This window comes from Sinocyclocheilus rhinocerous, unplaced genomic scaffold, assembly GCF_001515625.1.
Source record: "Sinocyclocheilus rhinocerous isolate Xijiao unplaced genomic scaffold, SAMN03320098_v1.1 scaffold587, whole genome shotgun sequence".
NCBI classification, from domain to species: domain Eukaryota; kingdom Metazoa; phylum Chordata; class Actinopteri; order Cypriniformes; family Cyprinidae; genus Sinocyclocheilus; species Sinocyclocheilus rhinocerous.
In genome coordinates, this window is record NW_015632478.1 from 101,212 (window position 1) to 126,048 (window position 24,837).

General features: G+C 39.5%; 1 protein-coding gene across 1 annotated transcript in view; it reads left to right on the top strand.

Moving 5' to 3' along the window:
• The first annotated feature begins 3,458 nt into the window (after positions 1-3,458).
• The window catches only part of LOC107742577 (cyclic AMP-responsive element-binding protein 3-like protein 1), a 27,152-nt gene continuing 5,773 nt past the window's right edge, over positions 3,459-24,837 (top strand). Inside the window, exons 1-6 of the mRNA XM_016555615.1 lie at positions 3,459-3,748; positions 15,175-15,379; positions 19,487-19,662; positions 22,525-22,609; positions 24,276-24,475; positions 24,603-24,752. Of these exons, the coding sequence (XP_016411101.1) occupies positions 3,647-3,748; positions 15,175-15,379; positions 19,487-19,662; positions 22,525-22,609; positions 24,276-24,475; positions 24,603-24,752 (918 nt within the window). The 5' untranslated portion in view covers positions 3,459-3,646. The remainder of the gene's footprint in view (positions 3,749-15,174; positions 15,380-19,486; positions 19,663-22,524; positions 22,610-24,275; positions 24,476-24,602; positions 24,753-24,837) is intronic.

Consider the following 24,837-nt stretch of genomic DNA (forward strand, 5'->3'; position numbering starts at 1 on the left):
ACTAGTGAAAAAGGACAACAATCAAAACTATTATGCATGAGATTTAAAGGGGTCATATGATGTTGCTAAAAAGAACATTATTTTGTGTATTTGGTGTAATGAAATGTGTTTATGCGGTTTAAGGTTAAAAAAACACATTACTTAATTACGGATACTAATGACTTATACTGTCTTTTTACGCGTTGCGTTGCATCGCGCCACGTAAACATAAAACCATGTCTGCATTTGTGATCGGAGAAATGACAAACAACAAGCGCTACTCTACACTGCTCAAAACTCGCGTTTGAATCATCAGTGGCAAATCCTTTAAATATAAAAAACGTACTTACAGTCTTTGAGTCAGAACAGCCGGAATTGTAGACTACTCTCCCAGGATCAGGAAATGGTCCTCCATAAAATGTGCTGCACACAAATGAATATTTGGGTTGAACTGTTCTGGAACAGTGTTGAAAATACAACTTAACCACTGATTTCTAGTCGTGTCCTCTTTTGGAAGACCAAACAAAGTAGTTTCGCTTTCACAACGAAGCACACAGTGTTTCCACGACATGGCGGCAGCGGCAACAATACTACAGTGAGAATAAAAGTTACGCCTTCTTTCTTTGCGTGAACATTTGGGCAGCGTTATGCAAATAGTGACTTCCCACATAGTGACGTAGATATGTGGGGGCGTGTTAGAACAAGGCGTTTTAGGTAGGCGTGGTTAACTCTTAACTTTTATAAAGAATATCTCTTTGGATTTGAGACTTTAGTCTTTGCAATGTTACAGATCTTCTTTATGCACCAACAGCTTGTAACACTCCAAAGAGAAAGGAAAAATTTTAATCGCATCATATGACCCTTTTAAAAAGTGAGATATTCTATTCAAACCTTTAGTTAAACACAAAGGGATTTCACAATTGTCATCGTATTTAACCTAAAAGGTCATTTTACTCTCTGATACCGTGATGTAATTTTAGTGGTTTCCCTAGAATTGTAATTTGAGCTGGTTTGTATGACACTTTTGGGAAAGTAATAGTATATTTAACAGTATTGTATACAGCGAACATCACAGCATAACTGAAAAGCTGCTGATCGGGGAGGCATGTGTGGGGATGAGGATGGGGGGTTGGAATTTGCAGACCATGTGGAGACACAAGGCAGTAAATAAAGTGAAACCTCATGGTTGCTTTACTTTATGGTGTTTTTCCAGCATGTCACGTTCCACATACTGTTTATGAGATGTGTGTGTGTGTGTGTTTATTGCGCAGGGGGAGGACGGAAGCTTCACATGACTATAAAAACCGTACGGACAGGAGAGCTGACCAGGTGTGAGGGTTACCACGACAACTACAAAGAGAGAGAGAGCTCTCCAGTGTTTACAGGCTGTTTGACGTCAGAGAGAGTCTTAATCTGTGGAAATAAGGAGGGATGCAATTTAGCTCAAAATATCACTGCTTCACCTGCATCACATGCACATTTTAGAGGACTACCCCATTTCCACAGTGTGGTAGGATATTGGTCAGTGATCACATACTATGGGACAGTATTGTTGTGTGTTTGGTATCCGTCAGGATGTTAGTCACACATAGACCAAGATTCTGACTGATCATCAGCATCAGTAACATTAATGTCTGTTGGTCTCATCACATTGTTTGATGACTCTTGTGTTTATATTATTACTTTCTAAATTAAATGACCTTTTAATAGATTTATTAATTAGCTGATTTCTAACGTATTAATATATGCATTTTGATAATACAACCCAGGGGCGTCGGTAGTGGGGGGAAAAGGGAGACAGAGTGCATAGGGCCCAGAGGTTGACAGGGGCCCATAACGATGTCCCCCCCAACCCCAAAAATCAGTGCAGTGGGCCCAGAATTCCTAGCGACGCCACTGCTACAACCCCTAATATTATGGTTGGACTGACACTGGTACAATCCCAGGTAAGGGAAACCTGTAAACTAGAGACTTGCTGAGAGAATCCTATCATAGGTATAGATATGTCCACATTCACTTGTCTGAAAAACAACTGGACTCTGCTTGGAATTACATAACACAAAATCACTTTGTAATCATATGTAATGTGTAGAAGGTAGGATGTGAATTGAAAAATGACACCTTTCACTGCAAATAGAAATCCCATTATTAAAGAGCAGGTTTCTATACAACTAGGGCACCTTGAATGAAAGAGAAACACAGAGAAAAAGCAGGAAAGAGAGCTGTAACAGTACCTGAGGTAAAGTTACTGGTGAGAAAACTGCCAATGAGGAAAGAATTTCTGAGTATTAGGTTTCATCCATAAAAACTCTTGTGAACCCAGCACACTTGATCTGAAATGATTTCTCATCACTTGAACAGACTCTTAGCACTCCATAGACAAGAGCAAATAATCTGAAAGAGGAGAGCAAGGAGCCAAATTAGTGAAATGATCCAGTGGAATCAATCTATGTAATCAGACACTGAATCATCTTCATCATCTTCCACTCATGTGTGTGTCTTATCCCCCTATAGTGAATTGATTTATTGCAATTACATAACCGGACAGTTATCCAGTCAGACAGAGATAATTTGTCATTCAAAATGTTGAAAAATAGGTAGTGTGAAGAATGCATGCTTTAAAGGTTAAATCGATGTCTGGTCCACTGCCTTTAATGGTTCAAAATTCACAAACAACCCCTCTGTACTTTATAATCCAGAAGACAATAGAAGACATCACACTCTCTATGTGGGGTCTTATAGCACTCCTCCAACATCATTATCACATATTTATTTATACCTATTTATCTGTTATTATAAGATTTGGTTTTACTGTCAGCACCTAAATGTCATCTTTAGTTGTGTATGACATAAAGATGAGATCATTAAGGCCAGTTCACATTTGTTATTGTCAGTGCAAATTTATTTTTACTGTGGAGTAAAGAATTTAACAAATACATCAAAACCTATGACGTTATTAGATCTATTTACATGTGTCCCCTTGCATTGTAAATTCAAATTCACATTTTTGCCCTTTGTAATCAACTTGGGAGCATATTTGAGATCCATTTTGATCTCCTCCATTTAAAGGGTCTTGCATGAATTCAACATGACTAAATGGGTCTCTGTTTCATCAGTAAGGATTTTTAGGTGTTTTGTGATCGTGAAAACATTGTACTATTAGTTTTAAAAGTGGAATTTAGATTTGCGTAATAGACAGCCAAGGCTGTATACTGTAATGAATTCAGTCTTTCAGTGCGTCAATGGCTGCCGCTGAAGTGTTCAGCAATCAATGCGCTGTCGCTTTAAATGAAGTGAAAGGTGGGTGTTACCATTGGGCGCAAAGAGCGAGAGTAGGGCGGGGACAATATTAAATATGTATCAGTCTAGTTACCCCTTAGAGACTCAACGCAGATGAATGATACAGATTTGGAAGAAACACGCATGGCCACTCCGGTTTAATCACGTCCAATTTATCCGACACTTCCAGAGAAGTGTAAATGGGCAGACTATAGACGCTCAGTGGATGAAGGCGACTTGACAGTGCAGACGAGCGCACGTCGCTTAAGCCACACATATTGCTGGTTGCGATTTTTGAATTGAATTTCAACAATTTTGCAACCTATCTCACCTTTGAGATATTGTTATTGCTTTCCAAGCCTTTTTTTTTTTTTAACTCACAGCCGATATGGACACCATATTGGACAACTTCGCTTCGGACAAACTTTTTCCCAATTCCAACCTGTTGGACCTAGAGGATCTGAATGAGAGCGATTTCTTATCCAATGTGGTACGTCAAACCTCCGCATCTTCCATCATTATGAACAGTAGCAGAGAGGGAAAATATGCAGAATCTGTCTTAAGTTATGAATGTCTTAATAATTTTATAATAATTTTTTCCTGTACTCATATTTTGACATTTAGCCTATATCATATTTTCTTATAAAGTTAGAGATCGTTTTGTTATGGGGGGGGGGTCTTCGTTAATATGTTATTTATTCAAACCATGCCCACACGCCGTATCATCCTGTTTAACCAAATCATGCCCATACAACAATTCCAAACCACGCCCACTGATCGCTTCATCCTGTTTCTCGTGTCCGGCCACAACCGGTGAAGTAAGATGCTCAGGTTATTGGACTTTGCAGTATGTTTGCTTTCTCTTTGGAGGCCAGATACACAATTGATGAGTTTACCTGGCACAGAAATTAGGAGAGCAAGAAAACTAATTTAGTGGAGAACCAATTCACGTTGTGTTTGTTGTTGATTCAGAAATTATGATCAAACCATGCCAACGAAAAACAAAAAACGACCTCATCTTAGATGATATTTGCAGTTAAGTCAATGCTATATTACTGTGAGATAAAAGGTGTATATGAGTTAACTTGGGGCAAACAAACTGCACAACAAATCTGTGACATCCAGTATGTGAAGACATCAGAAAGAATAGTTAATCCAAAAAATTTTACTCCATCATGACGTTCCAAACCAGACTTTTATTTTACATGTAAATCTAAAAGTGAATTGTTTTGAAAATATTTAATATATTGAAAGTGAATGATGACTGGAGCGGTCAAGCTCCAAAGTCAAAATGTGTGGGGGAAAAAAGTATTATAAAAGTGGTCTCAAAGACTAATCTGATCTCCATTCAGTTCATGAAAAAGAGTGACCAGTGCATTATTCCTAAAGTGTTCCACGGAAGAAAGAAAGTCATACTGGTTTGGAGCGATGAGAGTGGGTAAATGAAGACTTTATTTTCATTTTTGAATAATTAGGTCAGTAGGAAATTAATGTTTTGGTAGTTAATGCATTTCACTTGCATATGATCCATTTGAAGCCCAGGACACTTTTGATGTTTCCGCAGTGATTCAGACACTCCTATATGGCTAATGCTTCTGACTGACACACATTCATGCTGAGGTTCTTTTAATCCTTTCCCAGAGAGACAGAAAGAGACAGAAAGAGTCATCACAAATGTCAATATTATGAGGCTCAGATGAGATGGAACAGTTTTGACCTTTATTTTAACAGGGAAGCTGCAGCATCATCTTGACTGTGTGGGTGGACAGACAGGAGATGTATTCTGTAGCCTCTTATGAGCTACCTGAGCCTAAATGCTGTTTTCTACAATACAAAGTCGGTTGATAAACTATAAATGATAAACTATATAATATATCATACCTCCTTAATGTAGATGCAGTGGTCAGATAGATAAACAGAGGTACTGTATGTCCTGTGATTTGACATTATATAATTCATCTAAAAGTATTTTTAAGGGAAATTCTCTCATAATTTACTCACCTTCATGTCATTCCAATCCTGTATGACTGATATTCTTCTGCAGAACACAAAAGAGGATATTTTGAAGAATGTTTGTAATTAAACAATTTTGGTGACACTTGACTTCCATTGTATGGACAAAAAAAAAGGTTTTTGATTATTGTTTTTTTTTGTGTGTGAACTATCCATTTAAATATTATTTTCACATTCTTATTTGATTATATATTTATGATTATATATGCATTTTGAGTCCTCATATTAATTGAGAGACTAAAATTTTTGAGACGTGTAAAAATACATTGAGCACACTGGAAGACCTTATAAAATTAACTTGTGTAATTAATTAAAGTTGGTGAAAAACTTTTAAGGAATGGTGGCTTTTTACAGTACCCAAAATATACACTTTCCCTTATACATATATATAAATTGAACTTACAACCTTGATGATGAAGTAAAAAAAACTTCATCAACTAGATAGACATATAATTTTAGTCACTGTCTGGCTGTGGATCTCTAATGAAAACCTGTCTTGTCATATAAGGCTTAGAGTGTTAGTGTTTCTTATGAAGATTTTGCTTTAGCGCCTGTCTGTTTTTTTTTTTCCCCCTGCTGGTCTGTTGGTTGTTGAGGGCATTTAACGGGTAGTATTCAATCCAGATGTCCCTCATTGAGTAACAGCTGTGCTCCAGTTTGCTCTGTAAGGACCTGACTAAGGGGAGAGTGATGATAGAGAAAAGAGAGAGAGGCTTGTGAGTGAAGGAGGCTCATTCGTGGCTCCTGATAGCTGTCTGTGTATGTGTGCATGAGCGTATGCATGCCACTATGCTTCTGTGTGGGTGTGTGAATGGATGTCTGTGAAAGACCACTTCAGACCCTCCATAGTCCCCCATTCTACCCCTTGGCATGTGTGTGCGTGTGCGTGTGTGTGTGTGTGTGTGTGTGTGTGTGTTTGTATGTGTGTGAGAGAGACACTGGCCCTTGAAGGCTCAGTGAATGACTGCCTTGTGCCCTCGGAGAGGAAGCTGCTCCTGGGTTACACACACACTGGTTTCTGACCTCCTGTGTGTTTTTGTTCATTCATTCTGCCATTATATTTATAAATGTTAGTGGGTCCCTCCAGCACTGTTGAATTGAGATATATTTATAATCTGAAATTCCTCCACAGTATGAATTTGTGTATGTGTGTGGGGGACCAAAGACAGTAACACCTGAAATCATGTACGTAAGGAAAACAGCTTGATAGTTTAGCCATCATTTACCTAGCTTTATGTCACTGCAAATCAGAATGACATTCTAACAGTGCATTGAATGGGGTCTGAAGCTTTCAGATTTCAAAAAGCACAACTGAGTACCATAAAAGTATCATAAAAATATTACTATCTCAGAATAAAAACTATAGAAGGCAATGGAAAGTCCCTACAGTGATAGAAGAACGTATGTGTGTGCCCGTCTGGCCGCTTAAATCACGACTTTAGCGTAATTGCATGGCTTGCGCTAAAGGGTGGAAATCAGCGTGTCTCACTCTACTGTGTGTTAAAGCTAAGATCACAGAGAGGATCTGTGAACCACAACAGCGCAGAAAAACCTCAGGCTTATTTAAATGACTTTATATTATATATCTGCTGTATTTCTTTAGTGCATCCTTTATACAAAGGGAGCTGTTGTTGTGATTCTGTCTCTTTCTTTGGATTTATATTGTTGTTTTTATACTGCTATTTTTTGCCCAATTTCCTAAACTGAGAATGGCTTTGGTGAAAGAGATTCACCGTGTTAATCTCATAAACAGGATACTGTGATCTGTCTCTTTCGCACTAATAAAGAGAAGACATTTATTAATATAGAAATAAGAGTCTTACAAAAAACAATTAACGTGCATCTGCTGATTATATGAATGGCATTTGATCTCAGCTCACACAAAGCAATATCTGCGATAAGCTACAGAAATATGCAGTAATATAAATTCAATGAAATTCCTCTCTCTCATTTATGCATTATACCAACATTTTGACTGTTTGCGTTGCTTAATCAGTGATGCAGAGGACGTCATACTACGATATTGTCAGTGAAATGTATGCAAAAAATTCTAAAAGGTCATTTGTTGCATGATGGTACAAAGTCATCTACCAGTCTAACATCTTTTATCTGTTCAGTCACTTCCCACATGTGAGGAAAAAACAGAAACCTGAATATCAAGGGTGGTCGGATGCTTTTCCTCGATCTATTCTAAAGTGAAGAAGATGAGTCAGATGCAAGACCATTCCTTAGAAGCATGTAGCGTGTCTAAACACTAAAGAAGAAGACTGGAGATGATATCTACAGGTTTGGCAGGTCCCACCCGTCCTAAAGGCTGTTTCTGCTTTGCTGTTTCATCTAGTACACTCTGAGCCTGAATGTTGAGGGTTTGGAGTAGGGGGAGGTGAGGAGCATCTGGAGGGGAGGAGTGGAAGAAAGGCAGCACATTCCTCCAGAATTTTCTCTCAGATATACTGGATGCTTCTGATGGAACCTGTCCACATAAAAAAAGAGAAATAGAGAAAAAGAAAGAGAAAGAAAGTAAGAAGAGAGGTTGCATAATCTTCAGAATGACTGGGCCAACGATAAAGATAGTAGTGATACAGCTCTAACTGTTACTCTCATCTTAACTCTCAACATCTGTGAGCTACAATTAAGATGACGGTACAGAATGAAGAAATTATGACACTCTCTGGGTGTGATTCAGTAATAGAGGCCACAGACGTTCAACTCTATGATCATGGAGTTTGATTCATCATAGCAGCCACATGATTGAACCCACATCTCTTAGACTGCTACCGAAATAAAGGTTAAAGCTTTTAATCAGCCAGTTTTTCCCAGTCTGTGTGAATGTATCCATCACCTGATCTAAATTCAACCACTCTGTAATTCTCACGCTTAGTTTTCAATCACATCCCTTATCTGTTCTGCACAGGACAATGTATGACGGTCAATTTTGTCATTACGCAGGATTGTATTCCTCAGTAAAGGTTAAGTATGGCTGCTGTTGTCAAACCTTTGGCTTGGGTTTTAAATCTGCTCACATGATGGACATAAATAGAGAGAATAGAGAGCTCATTGAGGTATGTTCTTATGTGAGCACACATTCACAAACGCACAAAATAACTAAATCAGCAGTTAGTGTGTAGAGGCTTGAGGGTGTGTTAGCTTTGGTCCTGTCAGACCAGATCCTTTCATATTTTTTTTTCAAATTGCTAGATGCTTTGAATAGCTTTGAAACATTTGTAAAATACCTTATAGACAAGCAATTGTTCATTGATAATAGTGGGCGCTGACTGTTTTCACCCCGGCGCCTACTCTGTTATTGTGAAAGACATCTAAATATATTTCATGTATTTATTTAATTTAAATATAAACAAATAAAACAAACCCTAATTAGTATCTCAGTCTCCACTTTGATCTCTTGTGAGAAAATTAATTATGCAGTATTAAGTTCAAAGTTCAAAGCTAATAAGGTAAAGTTTCTCATAAATATTTCATTGTAACTCACAGAATAACATTTATTAAGGAAAAAGCATATGACCCTGTACATCAATAAGTTTACTGACTCTACAATGTAATTACCGTAACAAATTAGAGTGTACTTTTGCATTTTAACACAAATATTCCCATCTAATTTTAGACAACATGTAACGGGGGTTCCAGGTCTGTCCATGCATTCAACAAGGGGTCCTTGACCTGAAAAGGGCTGAAAATCCACAATAGACATATTTTAGTGCTTAGTGTTATAATTGTGTGCCTGTGGTTGGAGAACAGTCAGGTGTCATTTAACTTGACATTATGAACTTTGAAGTGCTAAAATACCCCAGATTAATTTTTCTTCATTCCTCTCCTCAGCTAATGCTTTAGCAGGACTTCCTTGACATGCCAGAACTCCTCCTGCTCTCCAGGCACTCTATCTTTCATTGTCTGTGTCTTTGTCCTGAGGGACTGCAGTGAACAGAACTGTGGATGTCATAGAGATGTCAGTCAACTGCTCTGTTCAGTGACCCCCTGAAGTGAACTAGATTTAACCTCCAAAGAGATTCCTATCTCAGTTGAAGCAAACTGCAAACTGGCATCATGATGGAAAAGACATCCAGTTTAGTGTGTGTCTGTCTTTACTTTCATTGAGAAAATGACCAGCAGTGGTAGGAAGCAAGTCAGGATAATGTCTGATTTATATCTAGCACACTCATCTAACTTTGGTCAAATCCTATCAGAGTGTTATTTTGCGACTCAGATGTTGGCCTGAATTAAAGCCAAAAACTTGATAAAAAAAGAAAGTCTTAGCTGGAACATATTACGTTATAAAGGTACAGAGCCTTTGGGGTTAGACAAGCAAGAGTTTCCATAACTTTTTAAACCGCATCTGCACTCTTGGGTTGTGCCCAGTATGTGTTTTGACTCCTAACCTTTGCGTTAGAGCATGTATAACTTATTCTTCACATGTGGAAGACATATTCTTAGCCCCATTCTAAGCCAGTGAGCCCTGCAGAGACATATGAATACCCACTCTTAGCTCTGTCTCACCCCTCAGGCTCTGAATAAACATGTCAGGTGGGTGTCAGTGTTTGCAGGAACATGTCGTCAGCTTACCATGAGGTCCCTAACTCCCTAACATATCCAGCATTGTTTTTCCAGGCTCCCTCTCTACTGAGGATTAAAGACCCAGCTGCTTATGTTAATTACATAATGACTTTTAATTCCAGGGAACAGTTTTGAATATGCACTGTAACAGAGATGCTAATCAGAGTTAATGTATTTTATTATAGCTGCAATTGATAATATATTTAATTCCTATCAAAACTATAATGAAGCATGTTTCTACCTCAGAGTAAAAATTAAAATGTAATTGTAATTTTATTTTTCCTAATTGCAACTTTATATGGCATAACTAGTTTCATTTGTCATAACCGCAACTTCATATTTTTCAATTGTGACTTTCTCATAATTGTGACACATTTCTTGTCTCACAATGTGACTTTCACATCGTGACTTTATATTTCACAATGTGATTTTCACATATTTGACTATTTCTTGTAGTTGGGAATTTATATATAATCATTGTGACTATAATTCACAATAGACTTTCTTGTAGTTGTGACTTCTCACAATTGTGACTATTTCTCATTTTTGCAATTGTATTTCACAATCTGAATCTTTCTCACATATTGTACTTTATTTCTCGTAATTGCCACTTTTATATCTCACAGTTGCATTTGTTTTTCGTAATTGTGCACTGCAATTTTTCCTCATAATTGCAACTTTAACACAATTGTGACTTTGTGTCCCATTATTGTGACTTCATATCTCACATTGTGACTGTCTCACAAATGTGACTATTTTTTGTTGTTGTGACTATATCTAAGAATTCAGACTTTCTCTTTTTGTTTATTTATATTTTACAGTATGATTGACAAATTTGACTATTTCTTGTAGTTACTTGTAGTTGACTTAATATCTCACAATTGTGAATATTTTTCTTTTTTGTGATTTAATATTTCACAATGTGACTGTCTCACAAACTTTGCTTTATTTTTCATAATTGCCTTATATCTGCAACTTTATTTTTCATAGTTGTACATTTATATCTCACATCTGCAAATTTATTTATCATAATTGCAACCTTATCATTCACAATGTGACCTTCTCACAAGTTTAACTTTTTCTTGTTGTAGTTGAGACTTTATATGCCACAGTTGTGACTTATTTTCTCTCAATAGTCATATTAATAATATATTAAAATTATTATGGAAAAAATCAAAGCCTAATTTTTTCCTTGCAGTGGTCAGACAGGAGCAGACTAGACTAACACAGCTATTTGGTCTGTATACAGGATATTCTTCTGCCCAGGGCTGTGTTGCCACAGGCTCTTTTAAAAGAGAGCCAATTTAGACTGGCAAAATTACAGAGTACAGGGAGCCCTTTGAAGGGGGGGATGGGGAACACATCTGGAGACCCCCTCCCCTCCCGAAATGCAACAGTAGCGGAATATAGAGGGTGGTTATGGGGATTCCTCGCTCCTTAGGATATCCCTTTAGTTCAGTTGTGTCCTCGTTCCCTTTCCCCTCTTCCTCTAAAAGTTGCAGTGTCTGTAACTCCCAGTGGCTCCCGACTGGAGGTGGGGCTGAAGCCCAACTGCCTCCTGTGGGCATGGTTTTTTGCTCTGTTGCTGACAGCAAAACGTAAGAAAAATCTGGAACTGGAATTAAGAAACCAGAGGAAAGTGAGAGGGGGAAGGGGCCTGCGAGTTGTATTTGGAAAGTTAAAATGGGAGGATGAAGTAAGAAAGAATGACAAAGAAAGAAAGGAAAAAAGAGGGAGAAGGGAGTGAGGGAGCAGGGACTAGAATAAAACCGCACATGCAGACTTTGGATCTACCACCTCATTCTCCATCTTATCAGTACTGCATTCAAAAGGTCTCTGAGTTATAAACACAAAAACTGGCTTCTTTGAAATCCTTTTGGTGAGAAACCTGTGTGACCTGATCTCCAGAGAGGTGGGTCTGTGTCTGGTGGCAAGCTTACAAAAGTCACAGACTGCAGCTGTGAACTTGACGCCATGCCTGTAATCTAAATCAGCCCTCACCTGCGAACACCTGCAGAGGCCAGGCTCCCCCCCCCACACACCCACCCACGCGTCTGGCTCATCATGCATGCTGAACGGATCATGACTATCCTCCCTGACCCATCTCTGATCTCTCAACGCTGCCAGCTGGAATCTGAATCTGAGAATGTGAACTGGCTTTAAAGTGCAGATGTGCTGGTTTGTAGACAATATGACTGCAAAAATACATCCTCACCCCACATTCACACGTGAATGTCCCTAACATTTAGGTCAAAAAATGTCAGATCTAGTGCACACGAGTTACATCTAAATGTTTAGATATGTAAACAAATAAAACTGATCAGATCATGTTGTGGCTGAAGCTGATGTTCATGCCTCACATGAGGGAACCATATTTTTAATTGCATCACACGTTGACTAGTGTAAACACTAAACACCTTCAAACTCCATCTTCAGTTCAAGAACTTCTCTCCCTCTCTCCTTCTCTCTCTCTTTTTTGCCACTCTGAGAATGAATCTCCTCATTGTTCTCAGAAACTCTTTTGCTCTGCGAGAGGCACATATTCCCAAATATTGTGGGTTTGGCTGTATTCCCAATTCCACTGCTGCTAAATGATTTTTATCAGCGTATTTATTTTTCCAAAGACTAAGATGTTATTTTCTTCTGCACCGAGCTGCTCCGTTCGCACCCTGCACTCCAGCTCCAAAATGACAAGCTCCCCTCTCCTTATTTGCATACTGAGCTCTGATTGGCTAGAGTGCAGCTGGAGGTCTGGAATAAGGGAATGGAATGCGATGAGTCAAGCAGCTGTGCAGTTTACTAGCCCGCTTAGACCCGGACATGACCTAAACGTTACTTCAAGAAAATGGATCAGATGGAAAAATAGGGCATTGCTCAGCCTGTGCACACATGCTCTGCACTGCTGCAGCTGTGGTCCATTTTTTAACAATTTATAAAGAGCGCCCAAGTGACAAACGAGAAATATTTTAAATGACAGTATTGACTAAGCTGAAAAAGAATATTAAGAATATATATATATATAGCATAGAAAGGAGGACTTCTTCTAATTATAAAATGCAGAAATATGACTCTCTCTTCCTTATTGTACTCAATACAACATAGATAAAATCATTCTGTGTGTTTTATTGCACATAACTAAGACACGGATGTCAGGGAAGTTAGCTCAAAAGCCCCAGCTGCAGTTATAATTGTGAAATGTCAACATAAATGCACAGTGTACTGTGCTTTTAGTTCACTTGAAGTGTATGGCATACGTGTTAAGGGTCTGATAGGTCTGTTGATGGATAGGAGTGTCTGATCCAATAAGGCTGCTTGAATACATGATCACTGATCTATGTTGCAATGTCAGTTGACAGGTTTTGACCACCAATGCAACTTTCAACAGCAAATGTGTTTTTTTTTAGTCCTCAAAGTAACGTTCCTTCCGTCTGCATTTTAATGTGAGAAAAATCATCTAAATGTCACTATTCTACTTTTTAAAAAGGGTTAAGCCTGAGATATGACTTGTTTTCATTTCTCCTCAAATTTGACCCTAATGATAGAGACACACTTTTCCAGTTCTTCTGGTATTCTTCCTCTGAGGAGCCTTCCAGATGTGGAATTTCAAGACTCTTGCATCAGCACCCCAGCATTGCATCATTACCATTGGCCCCTGCAAGGTCAACTGAAAACCAGACAGACACAACATAAGAAACTCTTAACTGACACTTGTCAAAACAGGAACGAGCTCTACAGAGAGATAAAACCGATTGGAGAAGCGTTCTGACTGTCTGCTCTGATAACAGATGTACACAGGACCACACAGACAGGGAAGTTGCACACGTGAATACAGGTTTCCATCGAAGCTCATGTGTAATAGGGATCCTTTATATTTGCATTTTGCACTAGGCTAATGGATTACTTGACAAAACTACTTAGCAAATTAAAACACACACACACAGCCTGCTAGCATATGCAGCTCAGAGTTACGAAATAGCACCTTCACCACCTTCGTATTAATCAAGTCTGTAAACATATCCGCCCCACACATCCAGGAGCAGGAACATTTAACGAACCTCAAAGCTTTAGGGTGGGACTGTTTATATTGTCATGCTCAGCCGTGGTGATTAGCCGGCACTGACGGCAGGACAGCTGCGTCATTTCATGAACTTTATCATCAGGGTGTTCCCAGGATGTCATTCGTCAAGCAATACGGATAACTGCCATTGCAGGGTTTGTTTCCTGCTCCTCTGCTTATGCATCCATTTGGTGAGCAGCAAGTTTGACCAGATACCATGAGCTACAATACTCCGTTCTCCCCTAATTCTCAATTCAGGTTCATTGTTTTGGAAGCTCTGTTTGGTCAACTAGGGACAGCCAGAGTAAACATTCATAACAGCACAGCTTTCCCGGTCCCCTCTTCATAGAAGTGTCGCAGTGGCTAGGGGTTTGTGTGGGAACTCATCCAGGTGCTGGGAGTGTGGATGTGTGCACGTGTACATATCTGCGATATGTGCATAGCGGCTGGTTTATATGCTCACTGCGCTACAGGTGTGTCATTCCCACACCTGTCACCGTTCACCAGGATGTAAACACGATCAGGTCCTCTCACACCTTTTTCCACACCCTTGCTCACCAAACACATATTCGCATGCCCCCACTGCAGAGACGCACACACACGTCTTTCCATTCGCAACATGACGACATACATTATAAATGCACTCATGCATAGAAGAATGCATTTCTCTTTTTTATCCACCTTTCAGACAAACACTCCTTGAACTAAATGACAGAAGGGTTTTATCAGAGTTCCTCTGAATTTCAACAGTGACCATATTTAAATGATCATTTGAAAAGAGGCTGTATATCAAATTAGTATCTCAATGTTATTTGAGTTGATCTTTGCTTATAATAACGTGATCAGGGAGAGGGATGAATTCAGCCAAATGATTATTTGTTCACACATTACTGTTCTACCATTCAAAAGTTTACAGTTGGTAAGATGTTTTTGAAAGTCTTTGATGCTCACCAAGGCTCCATTTATTTGATCAAATATACAGTAAAATAGTAATTTAGTGAATATATTCTTACAATTTAAAATAACCATTTTCTATTGTAATATATTGTCAAATGTAATTTATTCCTCTGATGGCAAAGCTGAATTTTCAACAGTACTGAATTTTCAGTCACTACTCCAGTTTTCAGTGTCACATGAACCTTCAGAAATCATGCTAATAGTGATAATTGTCAGTTTTAATAAACGTATGGTGTCCTTGCTGAATAAAAATATTCATTTTATTTAAATAAAAAAATTAAATTAAATAAAAATATTGTCTTTGTGGTCTCTTCCCCCAGCACTTCTCCGAGCAGATGGAGGATTTCTCCAATGACCTTTTCAACAGTTTCTTTGATGATCATCTGTTGGCGGAGAGGAACCCATTGTTGGATATGGATCTGGACCCTCCAAACCCTGACATCCAGGCAGAACACAGCTACTCTCTCAGTGGGGACTCTGCCCCACAGAGCCCCTCCATGCCCATCAAATCAGATGATGATGCAGGTTAGCAAGCAGCTCAGCATACCCTATTCATTCCTTTTCTTGCTTGTCATGCATCCATGCAGAAAAGCAGCTATCCGTGTTAGATTATCAGGAGAAGATTTTACACTCCTGATAAATGCCATAGTTCAAAGCATCATCTATCAGCAGCTCTGGTTTTTCTATAAAGTCTTTCTTTTCTCGGCATCTCTCCTCATCTCTCGAAGCACCCGTGCAGCACAGGGTTCCTTGTCAAAGCTCTAGCCAAGAACTCAGTCTACCATTGGAAGCTGGGAATTCCAGGAAGACAGCCAACACTCATACTCGCTCACTCTTTCTGTCAGTTCGTCCGTCTGTCTCTCTCTCTCTCTTTCTCACACAAGCCACGGTCAGGCCAAGGAACTGCAGACATCCATAAAATAAAAAGGGATCTGGTTTCCAGCTTCAGATGGAGAATTTGGTGGGGGTGGCTCGGGGAGTTGCATCATCCTGAACTTAGGCTGAATATGTGAGGAGTGTGTGCACAGACTTCTTTCCAGTCAGGCTTTAAATCAACAAATCCTTTAAGAAGCATGAAGGTACTGCAGGATTTCTTGATCCATTTAGCCAGCCTGTAATGCCCTGAGCATCCAAAATGAAGGTCTTTCTGAACACATTCATGCTATTGTTTCTTTCTCTCTCTGTGCCTTCTAGCTCAAAAAACGGAATTTACTGAAAAATGTGTACATTTAGGGTTATGGCTGCAAAAATGAATGTAAAATGAACAGTAAAAAGCAGGAAATAAGAGTTTAAATTGAATTAGCAATTAACTTTCTGGCAATAAATTTAATGATACAGTTTTCAGGCCTCATGAGGTATTGAGCTGTCAAAAATATTGAATATATTTCAGCCATCTATACCCTGCCATCTGTTGCCTTAAGGTACTACTATGTACCTTTTAGAGGTAAATAGGTAACGAAGATGTCCCTTTAAAGGTGGGGTAAGTGATTTCTGGTAGCCAATGTTGACATTTGAAATCACCAAAACAAACACGCCCCTACCCCAAAAGGGTCTCGCCCCTATTTTGATAGCTCTGCCCCACACATACGTACACAACCCAGGCAACGGTTAGTTATGTGAAACAAAGCAAAACTAATTTTACACCGTGTCTACACCGGACGTGAGTGGCGCGGCGCAACAAAATACTATGAAACTCATTATAATCAGTGATGCTGTCTACACCATAGATATATATATATACATATCTATGGTCTACACTGGGTGCGGCGCAAATTTCAAATGATTTTCAACGGTCGCTTTGTCGGGTCCAGTGTACTAGACAGACTTTAGCTGTTGCGGCACAGACACGGTGTTTTACTCACCTATCGAGAAGAAACAAAGCAACCTCGGTGTCCGATCGCAGGCCTTCCGCTCCATGAGTTCTCTCCAGCGCTGGAAAGCTGATCCGATATTTACACGGGTCCTACTTCTTGCCTTAAGCCTTCTTTTGTTCCGCAGACGTTTTCCTCTTTTGTTTTTTATCCGCCATCTCTATCTTTCTGTCGCTCGTCTCGGCTAATGTCCGTCCTGTGCACTGAACTCTCTCTCCTCCACATCATGCGTAGACACGCTTCTTACTGCTGATTGGCTACAAGTTTGTTTTGCTAGTCGGCCCGAATCAGTTTTCTAAAGCGTTTTTGAAAAATCGCTTACCCCACCTTTAAGGGTACTGCTGCAGTGACAAGATGTTGTACCCCTAAAGGTACAGTTTTTGCACAGCTTTTGTCTGAGAGTGTAGGGAGTTTAGATGACCACAGTGAGTTCAGGTGTTTCAGTAATGTGTGATATCCCCTCTGATCCATTAACCTGCCCATATAAAGACTGTGAGTGACTTTAGGGGGCAGTTAAAGTAAGCACTGGCTGGTTCACTACTTTGTCTCCTGTTGCTCTGCAGTAACTTTAAACCCGCTAATGAGCATCGCTTTTCCGTCTCCGCCGGCCTGGAGTCGCCTCACTATGATACCTGCTGTCCTGAGAGACATCAAAGCCTTACAGTGCCCTGTGGGCAGGATCCAGTAGCTTCTGTGGAGTATAAGGAGGGACTTTTGCATGTAAAATTTGTCCATATTATTAACAGCAGCTCTAAGCCACATTTAAGCTACCACATGGAGAAAAAGTGACAAGTATGTTTAAATGTGCAATTATAGTCAAGCTACAGCAGGTTTTTGCCTTGTCTTTATCTATCTGTCTGAGTACATGACACAATGTACTGTGTGTCACCTCATTCTTTCAAAGGATGTCGATCCGCATTATGGTGTACTTCAATTAAATTAAATTCACGATTATTTGTATAGCGCTTTTCACGATACAAATCATTGCAGAGCAGCTTCACAGAAAATGAACGTTTCTACATTACATTTAGGAGTAGCTTATCAATGATGACTATGTCAAGGTGATGTCCATATGGCAGAAATGTACAGTAAAAATCATGCAGTTAGTTAATGACATGTATTCAAACAAATGGTGAACACTATTAACAGCAATGATTATATGTTGCGATCAAACTTATAGGAAAATTTGGTCGTTTTGTATGATGGTTCAGGGTTGGCGTCCTCGGAGGGGTACTTCTTAACTAGCAAGACTTTGTAGGTCAACCAGCCTGTCCAGAAAGATTTCGCTGGTTGACCTGCTTCACAAGTAAAGTTTTGCAATTTATGATGGTTCACCAGCCAGCCCATGTTGGTTTATACTGGTCTTTTCAGCAGAGATGTCCTTAAACTCATTTTGTTTTAATATATAGAGAGACAGGCGGTGAGAATGAGAGAATCCTTATAGATCTAAGAGACCCCTCAGATCGATCAGATCCTTCAGAAAGTGTGCATTTGGTCTAATCATGTTTGAAAAAGCTGTAAAAAAGACTAATCCCTTATTCACAATAGAGGCTACGCATAAGAGTGTGTTTGCTTTAGTGCACCCAGGTGAAGGACAGACTCTTATGGTCTAATCTGGTGTACTGAACTGAAGGGTTAGGCACTTTTACAGAGGTTTCCCACAGACTGAGAGCTATGAAGTATAAAATCCAGCGCTCTCCACCGAACAGCAGAACTCCTAAAGAGCTTTCCTCTCCTGTTGTAATCAGACCCCTGCTGATGTCCTTCCCTAACAGAGGACTAACATGAAAAACCTGCCATCCTTCTTTTACAAGGCCGCATAATGTTTTATCGATTCTGCAGTGGAGCCTGCACAACGAATGCTACCGAGGGCGATGTGATAACGAGGGCTCCCACTATACACAGTGCTTTCCTTCCCTTTGAAGCGTCCAGACATGTAGAGCTGTTCTCTAGCCACCCTACATGCCCCCAATCTCTCACCTGCCCCTCCCACACCATAGGCTTTTGTGTTAAAAGTATAAAGAAAAGCTGGTTTGCTTTACCCTTCCGGTCATTAACTGAGTCTGTCCTCTTCACCTGCAGCATTACAGCCTCTGCATGAAACCCCCTACATGGGGTCTGGAGTGTGAAATTTGTCACTTTCCTGAAAATATCACGCATTGATTACGATCCTGCATGATATTTTAAGACACATTTGCCCATAAGGCTCTTTTTTTAAAAGCACACAGATGCATTACATGACTAAATATTGTCTGATACACAGTGATGAATTAAATAATTTATTAATATATAATAATTTTTTGTCCGTCAATGAATTAAATGTATTTTTAATGGGTATGCTGATTAAATAGATTACATAAATGAAATTGAAGCAAATAAAACACCCAAAATGAAGACAATTCAAATACACTGTGGATAATCTAAAGCACTGAATAGACAGTAAAAAAGTATATTGATTGTTTTGCTGTTTTCGTGTCATAGTACATAAGCTTATCTGTGGCCTACTGTCCACAGGATTTTGCGCTTTACATCAACTGTCAAGTTCAACTGTTGAATTTGTGCTTTGTGCTTTATTCAGCATCTCTCCCTGTTTTTTAACATCTGATTGATTTGATGTGATCCTTGTGTCTTTTGAGAGACTTTATTTATTAAGTATTATCATTCCATATGTCATTCCCCAAAGCATTTCTTAAAAAAACTTTTACAGTCAGTACTTTTTCTCTGTTTTCTGTTTGTTTGAGCCTGTTATTTCTTTCCTCAGACTCTGAAGGGATGTGGTCGTTCAGTCAGAATCTAACAGCCATTCTAGTGAAGCAGGAGCCCAGCCTGATGTCAGAGAACTGCCCTGATACAGCGCCCCCTCTGGCCAACACAAGCACCTGCTCACACCCCCTCACTCTTGCCCCTCCGCCACAGAGGAACCACACAGGGGAGAAGGTACATCTGGTCATCCTGCAACTAATCTTAAAAACTGACGTTTGAGTGAAATGCTTGTTGTATTAGTCAGGTAGATGTTACTCTAGAGTGGATATCAACAGATGTAAGTGAGCTAATGATGGTGAACCTTACACACACTGCACACCAGACGGACCATTGTGTTAGTATGACAATGAAAAACATTCTCACACATGCTTCATGTGCTCTTTTGCTCAGCTGGCAGCTTGCTCGACTTCTCTGCCCAGTGAACATGTTCGCAGTACGAGTGTGTGTGTGTGTGTGTGTGTGAGGAGTTGAACTCGCTGAAGCATGGGAATCAGCTCCAGCAGCATCAGTGTTGAGTTGAGAGTAGATTAGTTCTTTGTGGCTGCTGAGGCCTCTCAGATCTGGCACCGGACTCTCTTTGAGCATCAGAGCCATGGAACTGCTCTCTTCTCCTTGACTTGACACTAACTCAGGCCAGACTTTCCAACAGCTCCCATAAACTCTGCCCTCTCCAGGGAGCTGGATTGTGCTGTGTGAAGATACCGGTCATCAAAATAAGCAAACACACAGAACAAGGGACTGAACATTTTTCGCTTGAAATTTAAAAAGTGAGAAGTGCTGTCAAGAATAACTTGGCTAGATGAAATAATATTCAGGATTGATGGGGTTTATGTAAGCACATGTCCTTTATTTAAGAAGGGCAGCAAGACACACACATGGCGTAAAGCTGTTCTGACATCCCACTGGGTTCTGCTGTATTGTCGGTGCAGCTGTACTGGAGAATGTCCTCATGTGACCGTGTGCCACAGGAAGAGCAGCTCTCACCAGATAAACACAAACCATATATAACATGGCATTAAGAAATGGAGCACCATAATTCATGATCTGCATATATTACATAATCCTCAGGCAGTGCTTTGGATCCTTTTTGAGGCCACCTTGGAATGTTGAAGAAGTCCAAGTTATTGGTCCAACTAAAACAGAAAATGACCTGATTTTGCTGTAGTTTAATTTTAATGAAGCTTGACTAGAAGAGGAGGAAGGTACATTGTATTGGCTATTTGAAATATGTTTTCATAGACACTTTTGAAAGATTCTGTATTTACAGTTTATTTGTATCTGTGTATTGTTTTATAAAACAGTCCCAGTCCTCGGATTTGAGGCTGGCAGGGTGTATAGTGGTAGAGATTTTTCAGTGATTCTCTGCATGTTAAATCATTACACAAGTATGTTGCGACAGGTGACTAAGCTGTGCAGTGCACATACAGCCTGGCACTGGAGGTACTACATTGGACTATTAAAAAAAGGTATATATAGTATTATTAATGTGTGTAGTATGAATGAAACCCAGACATAGGCTACTACATCCCCAAATTGTCATTGTCATGTGACTTACAGCTTAGTCGCGTCGCTTCACTGCCATTTACAACTTATCTCCTGTGACATCTTGAGATTTGTACTTTCGAATCTCTGCAGAAGCAGTCGACCATCTGGGTACTTTTTGCCTGCTTTTTTATGAAAACTATGAATTTGTACATACTACTCTTTCACATACTCTTCCTAGCCCATCAACTTAATGAATCATTGGCAGAACCGATTTTTATTTAAAACAGTGATTCATTATGGAACTTATGAAGTGATTGTTTTTATGAGTGAGTCCTTGAATCATTGACTCAACTGATTCAATAAAGGTTAAGTTTGCTGATTTTTAACCAGCTTTGTTTTGTTACAATGATGGTAGTATATGTAAATGAATAGTGTGTACTATTTCTCAGTGTTACCTCACCCAGATATCCCCATTTATTTGTCACCAAAAGTTGCATTTTGCATAATCTGGCAGACTTTTGCTGACAAATAAACAGTGATATCTGGGTGCTGGTAACACAGAAAAATAGTACATGGCTAATGATGCTGTTGTGTTTAAAGTCTACGTTTTTGTTCTACTTCGCACTGTCGTACTAAATAGCAATAGCATATCAACAGCACTCTTGCTCATTTGATTCAGTGTAGGTGGTGTTCAGTTTCTAAATACAGTACACATAAGGATACTTTCATAATATAGGAACCCTGCATGTGGCAGTAAATGCAGCATTGCAAGTTATAATATAGCCTGACAACTTTCCAGCTAATAGCACACCTCTGCAATTTTTACAGCACAGTATTGTAGTCTCTTTGTACAAAGGCCTTTACTAGTTCAAGTTGGTGGGGAATGCCGTCCACTGACCCAGAAAATAATAAGAGGGAGGCATGAAGAAAAGTGAAGGGTACAACAGCCCCTCTGATCTGAGGCTCATGTCACCTCACTTTGTGCATGATGGTTGGTGGCTGGCCAGACTGTGTGTGGTTAGCAGGCGGGTAGCCTTTGCTCTGTCAGTGTAAACAGTTTGAGTCTGCCTTCAGCTGTGTTTACTGTCTCAGACATCCAGCATGAAGCACATTTAGTCCAGTACCCTAACAGTTGAGTACCATCAAAAATCATTAAATACTACAGACCACTGCAGCCTGATATCATCAGAGGCTCGCAGATAAAGCTGAATGATGTCTCTATGCCACATATTGCTGTAACGTGCATTGAGAAAACACAGACAGGATGCTTCTTTCACGAGTACTTCAGTGAATAAGCATCTATTGTATGTTGTAATGAATGAGAATTTCATTTCACTTCCTTAATGTGCCATATTTTTGAGTGATACAGGATATTTAACGAATAAAAAAAAAAAAGTAGGGTGAGAACATGAAAGTCATTTTAGTGGCAAGCAAACTTTGATTAAATATTAAAATATATAACACAAAAATACACATATTAATTGTGTGAGACCAGGAATTTGATGTCATGCTGACATTAATGATTGTTTTGCTGTTTGTTTTTGTTGTTAGAGTTCCAAAGGCCTGATCTCAAACTCTGTTCCTGCCATCAAAGCTGAGCCCAGAGAGGTGAACCAGTTCCTCAGTGTGCCTTCAGGTGGGTGTGAAATCTCTCTTCAGCCCTGCTCTGAAACAGCATGGTCTTTATGATGAAGCAGTATGACCAAGTGAGTCTTGCTGGTTTAGCTAGTTAAGATCCCTGTTAGTGACTGTAGCATTCCAGCAACCTATGCTGGGGCCCAGCATTGAAAACACAGCAATTGTGGTCTTTTATACCATGACTGTACTTTAAATACAAGGCTAAAAAGCATGCACAGTAGCCCTCTACTTTAGATGCACAACAACAAACTAATGTACTCAACATATAGCACTTAGTTGCCACATATGACCAGTGCAGTTCTTCCACACTAGTTTAAAGATGGCAAAACTAAAGCAAATTAACCCTCTTTTATTCTGCTTCCTTGCTCTACGGTAAGTTCAGGGTTATAAATACTCTAATTGTGTGTTCCTTTTCCAGAGGAAATGAGGCTTAGTGTGAGTGTTTCTTTATTTAACTTTTGCATGTGTTTGACAATCTCTCAGATCTCAACTTTAGCTCTTTCTGAATGGCCCATTGATGAAAACCAAGTCTGATGCAACTTGAGTATTGCATTTTAGTCTGTTGTATAGAGTGAATTGTTTGCATATTGTGGTCAGTTTTTATTTATTTACTTATGCTCATTATGGACGCATTTTATTTGATCAAAAATGCAGCAAAATGACAATATTTTGAAATATTGAAGATTAGAAATTACAATTTAAAATGTTTTCTGATTTTAAAATTAAGTTTTTTTTTTTGTTGTCATTTTTATGTCATTACTCCAGTCTTCAGTGTCACATGATCCTTCAGAAATCATTCTAATATGCTGATTTGGTGCTTAAGAAATATTTCTTATGTTAAAAACAGTTGTGCTGCTTAGTGCTCAATATGTTTGTGGAAACAGTGACACGTTTTCAGAATTCTTTGATGAATGGGCAGTGCAAAAGAATGTTTTATTCTTGCTGTATATTTATATAGGCCAAATTTTTGAACGGTAAAGTAACTGGATGGTCATGATATTAATAAGGTAGATCTACATGTATGTACTACAAACATACAGTTTGCTGTTATTTAATACAGTCATTAATGTTTGATGTTGGTTCTAGACAATTTTTAGGATCTGAGCTCGTAATACTAAGATTACAGGTTTAAATTAAGTCCTGCCGTACCACAATTGTGCTGCTGAGAAAAGGCACTTAACCCTAGGTTTCACCAGTGTGACTGTGCCCTCAGTATACCACACATCATTTTGGATGAAAATCTGCTAATGGCAAGCAACCTATAGCACCTGCAGGTGTTGTGCGTGCTCTGTCTGTCTGGCAGTATGACGTCCTTTCATTCTGCTCATCCAGAAACAACAGCAGTGCTGTGTATGTAATGGGACATTGCCAGACCAAACACATGATCAATCCAACACTCACCACAGTTAGAAGCATTGTGCATGCATGTGCTGTGTGCGTAATGCCTGAAAGCTCCCAAAGGATCAGGCTTTATTGGTTTTTCATGATGACAGGTGAATAGACTGATTTTCAGTTTCACACCTTGGCCTGGCATTGCTCAAAAGCCCATTTTAACTTGCCGTGTTTGTGTAGCATGAGTACGGAATCAAACCTGATTATTAAGATGTGAATGTCAAGGAGTGAACGAGTCATAGGTGTCACGATTATCTCTTTGTTCCCAACAGATGAGCATCTGCGGTTGCCGCCCACTCCTCCCAGCAGCCATGGCAGCGACAGCGACGGATCCCAGAGCCCACATTCACTGCCACCATTAAGCCCTGGCCACCTGCAGAGCCCACATTCATTGCCTCCGTCCAGCCCTGCCCGACTACAGGCCCGAACCTCCACAGCCATCTCCTCGTCCCCTCTCCTCACTGCCCCGCATGTGAGTCAAACGCAATTTCAGCATGTAACACAGCATGCTCATTTTATATAATCCAAATGGAAATTCATATACACATATTAAACGCATATATACAGAGTGAAAAACGCTGACTTGTGTTGTAATGCAGAAGCTGCAAGGAACATCAGGCCCTTTGATGCTGACAGAGGAAGAGAAGAGGACTTTGATCGCTGAGGGATATCCTGTCCCCAACAAACTACCGCTCACCAAAACTGAGGAGAAAGCCCTCAAACGGGTGCGCAGGAAAATCAAAAATAAGGTATATGATCACATACTATTAATATTGAATCAATTCCGTTAGAATCCTCCTATTATATGATATTGGTGCATATATATATATATAT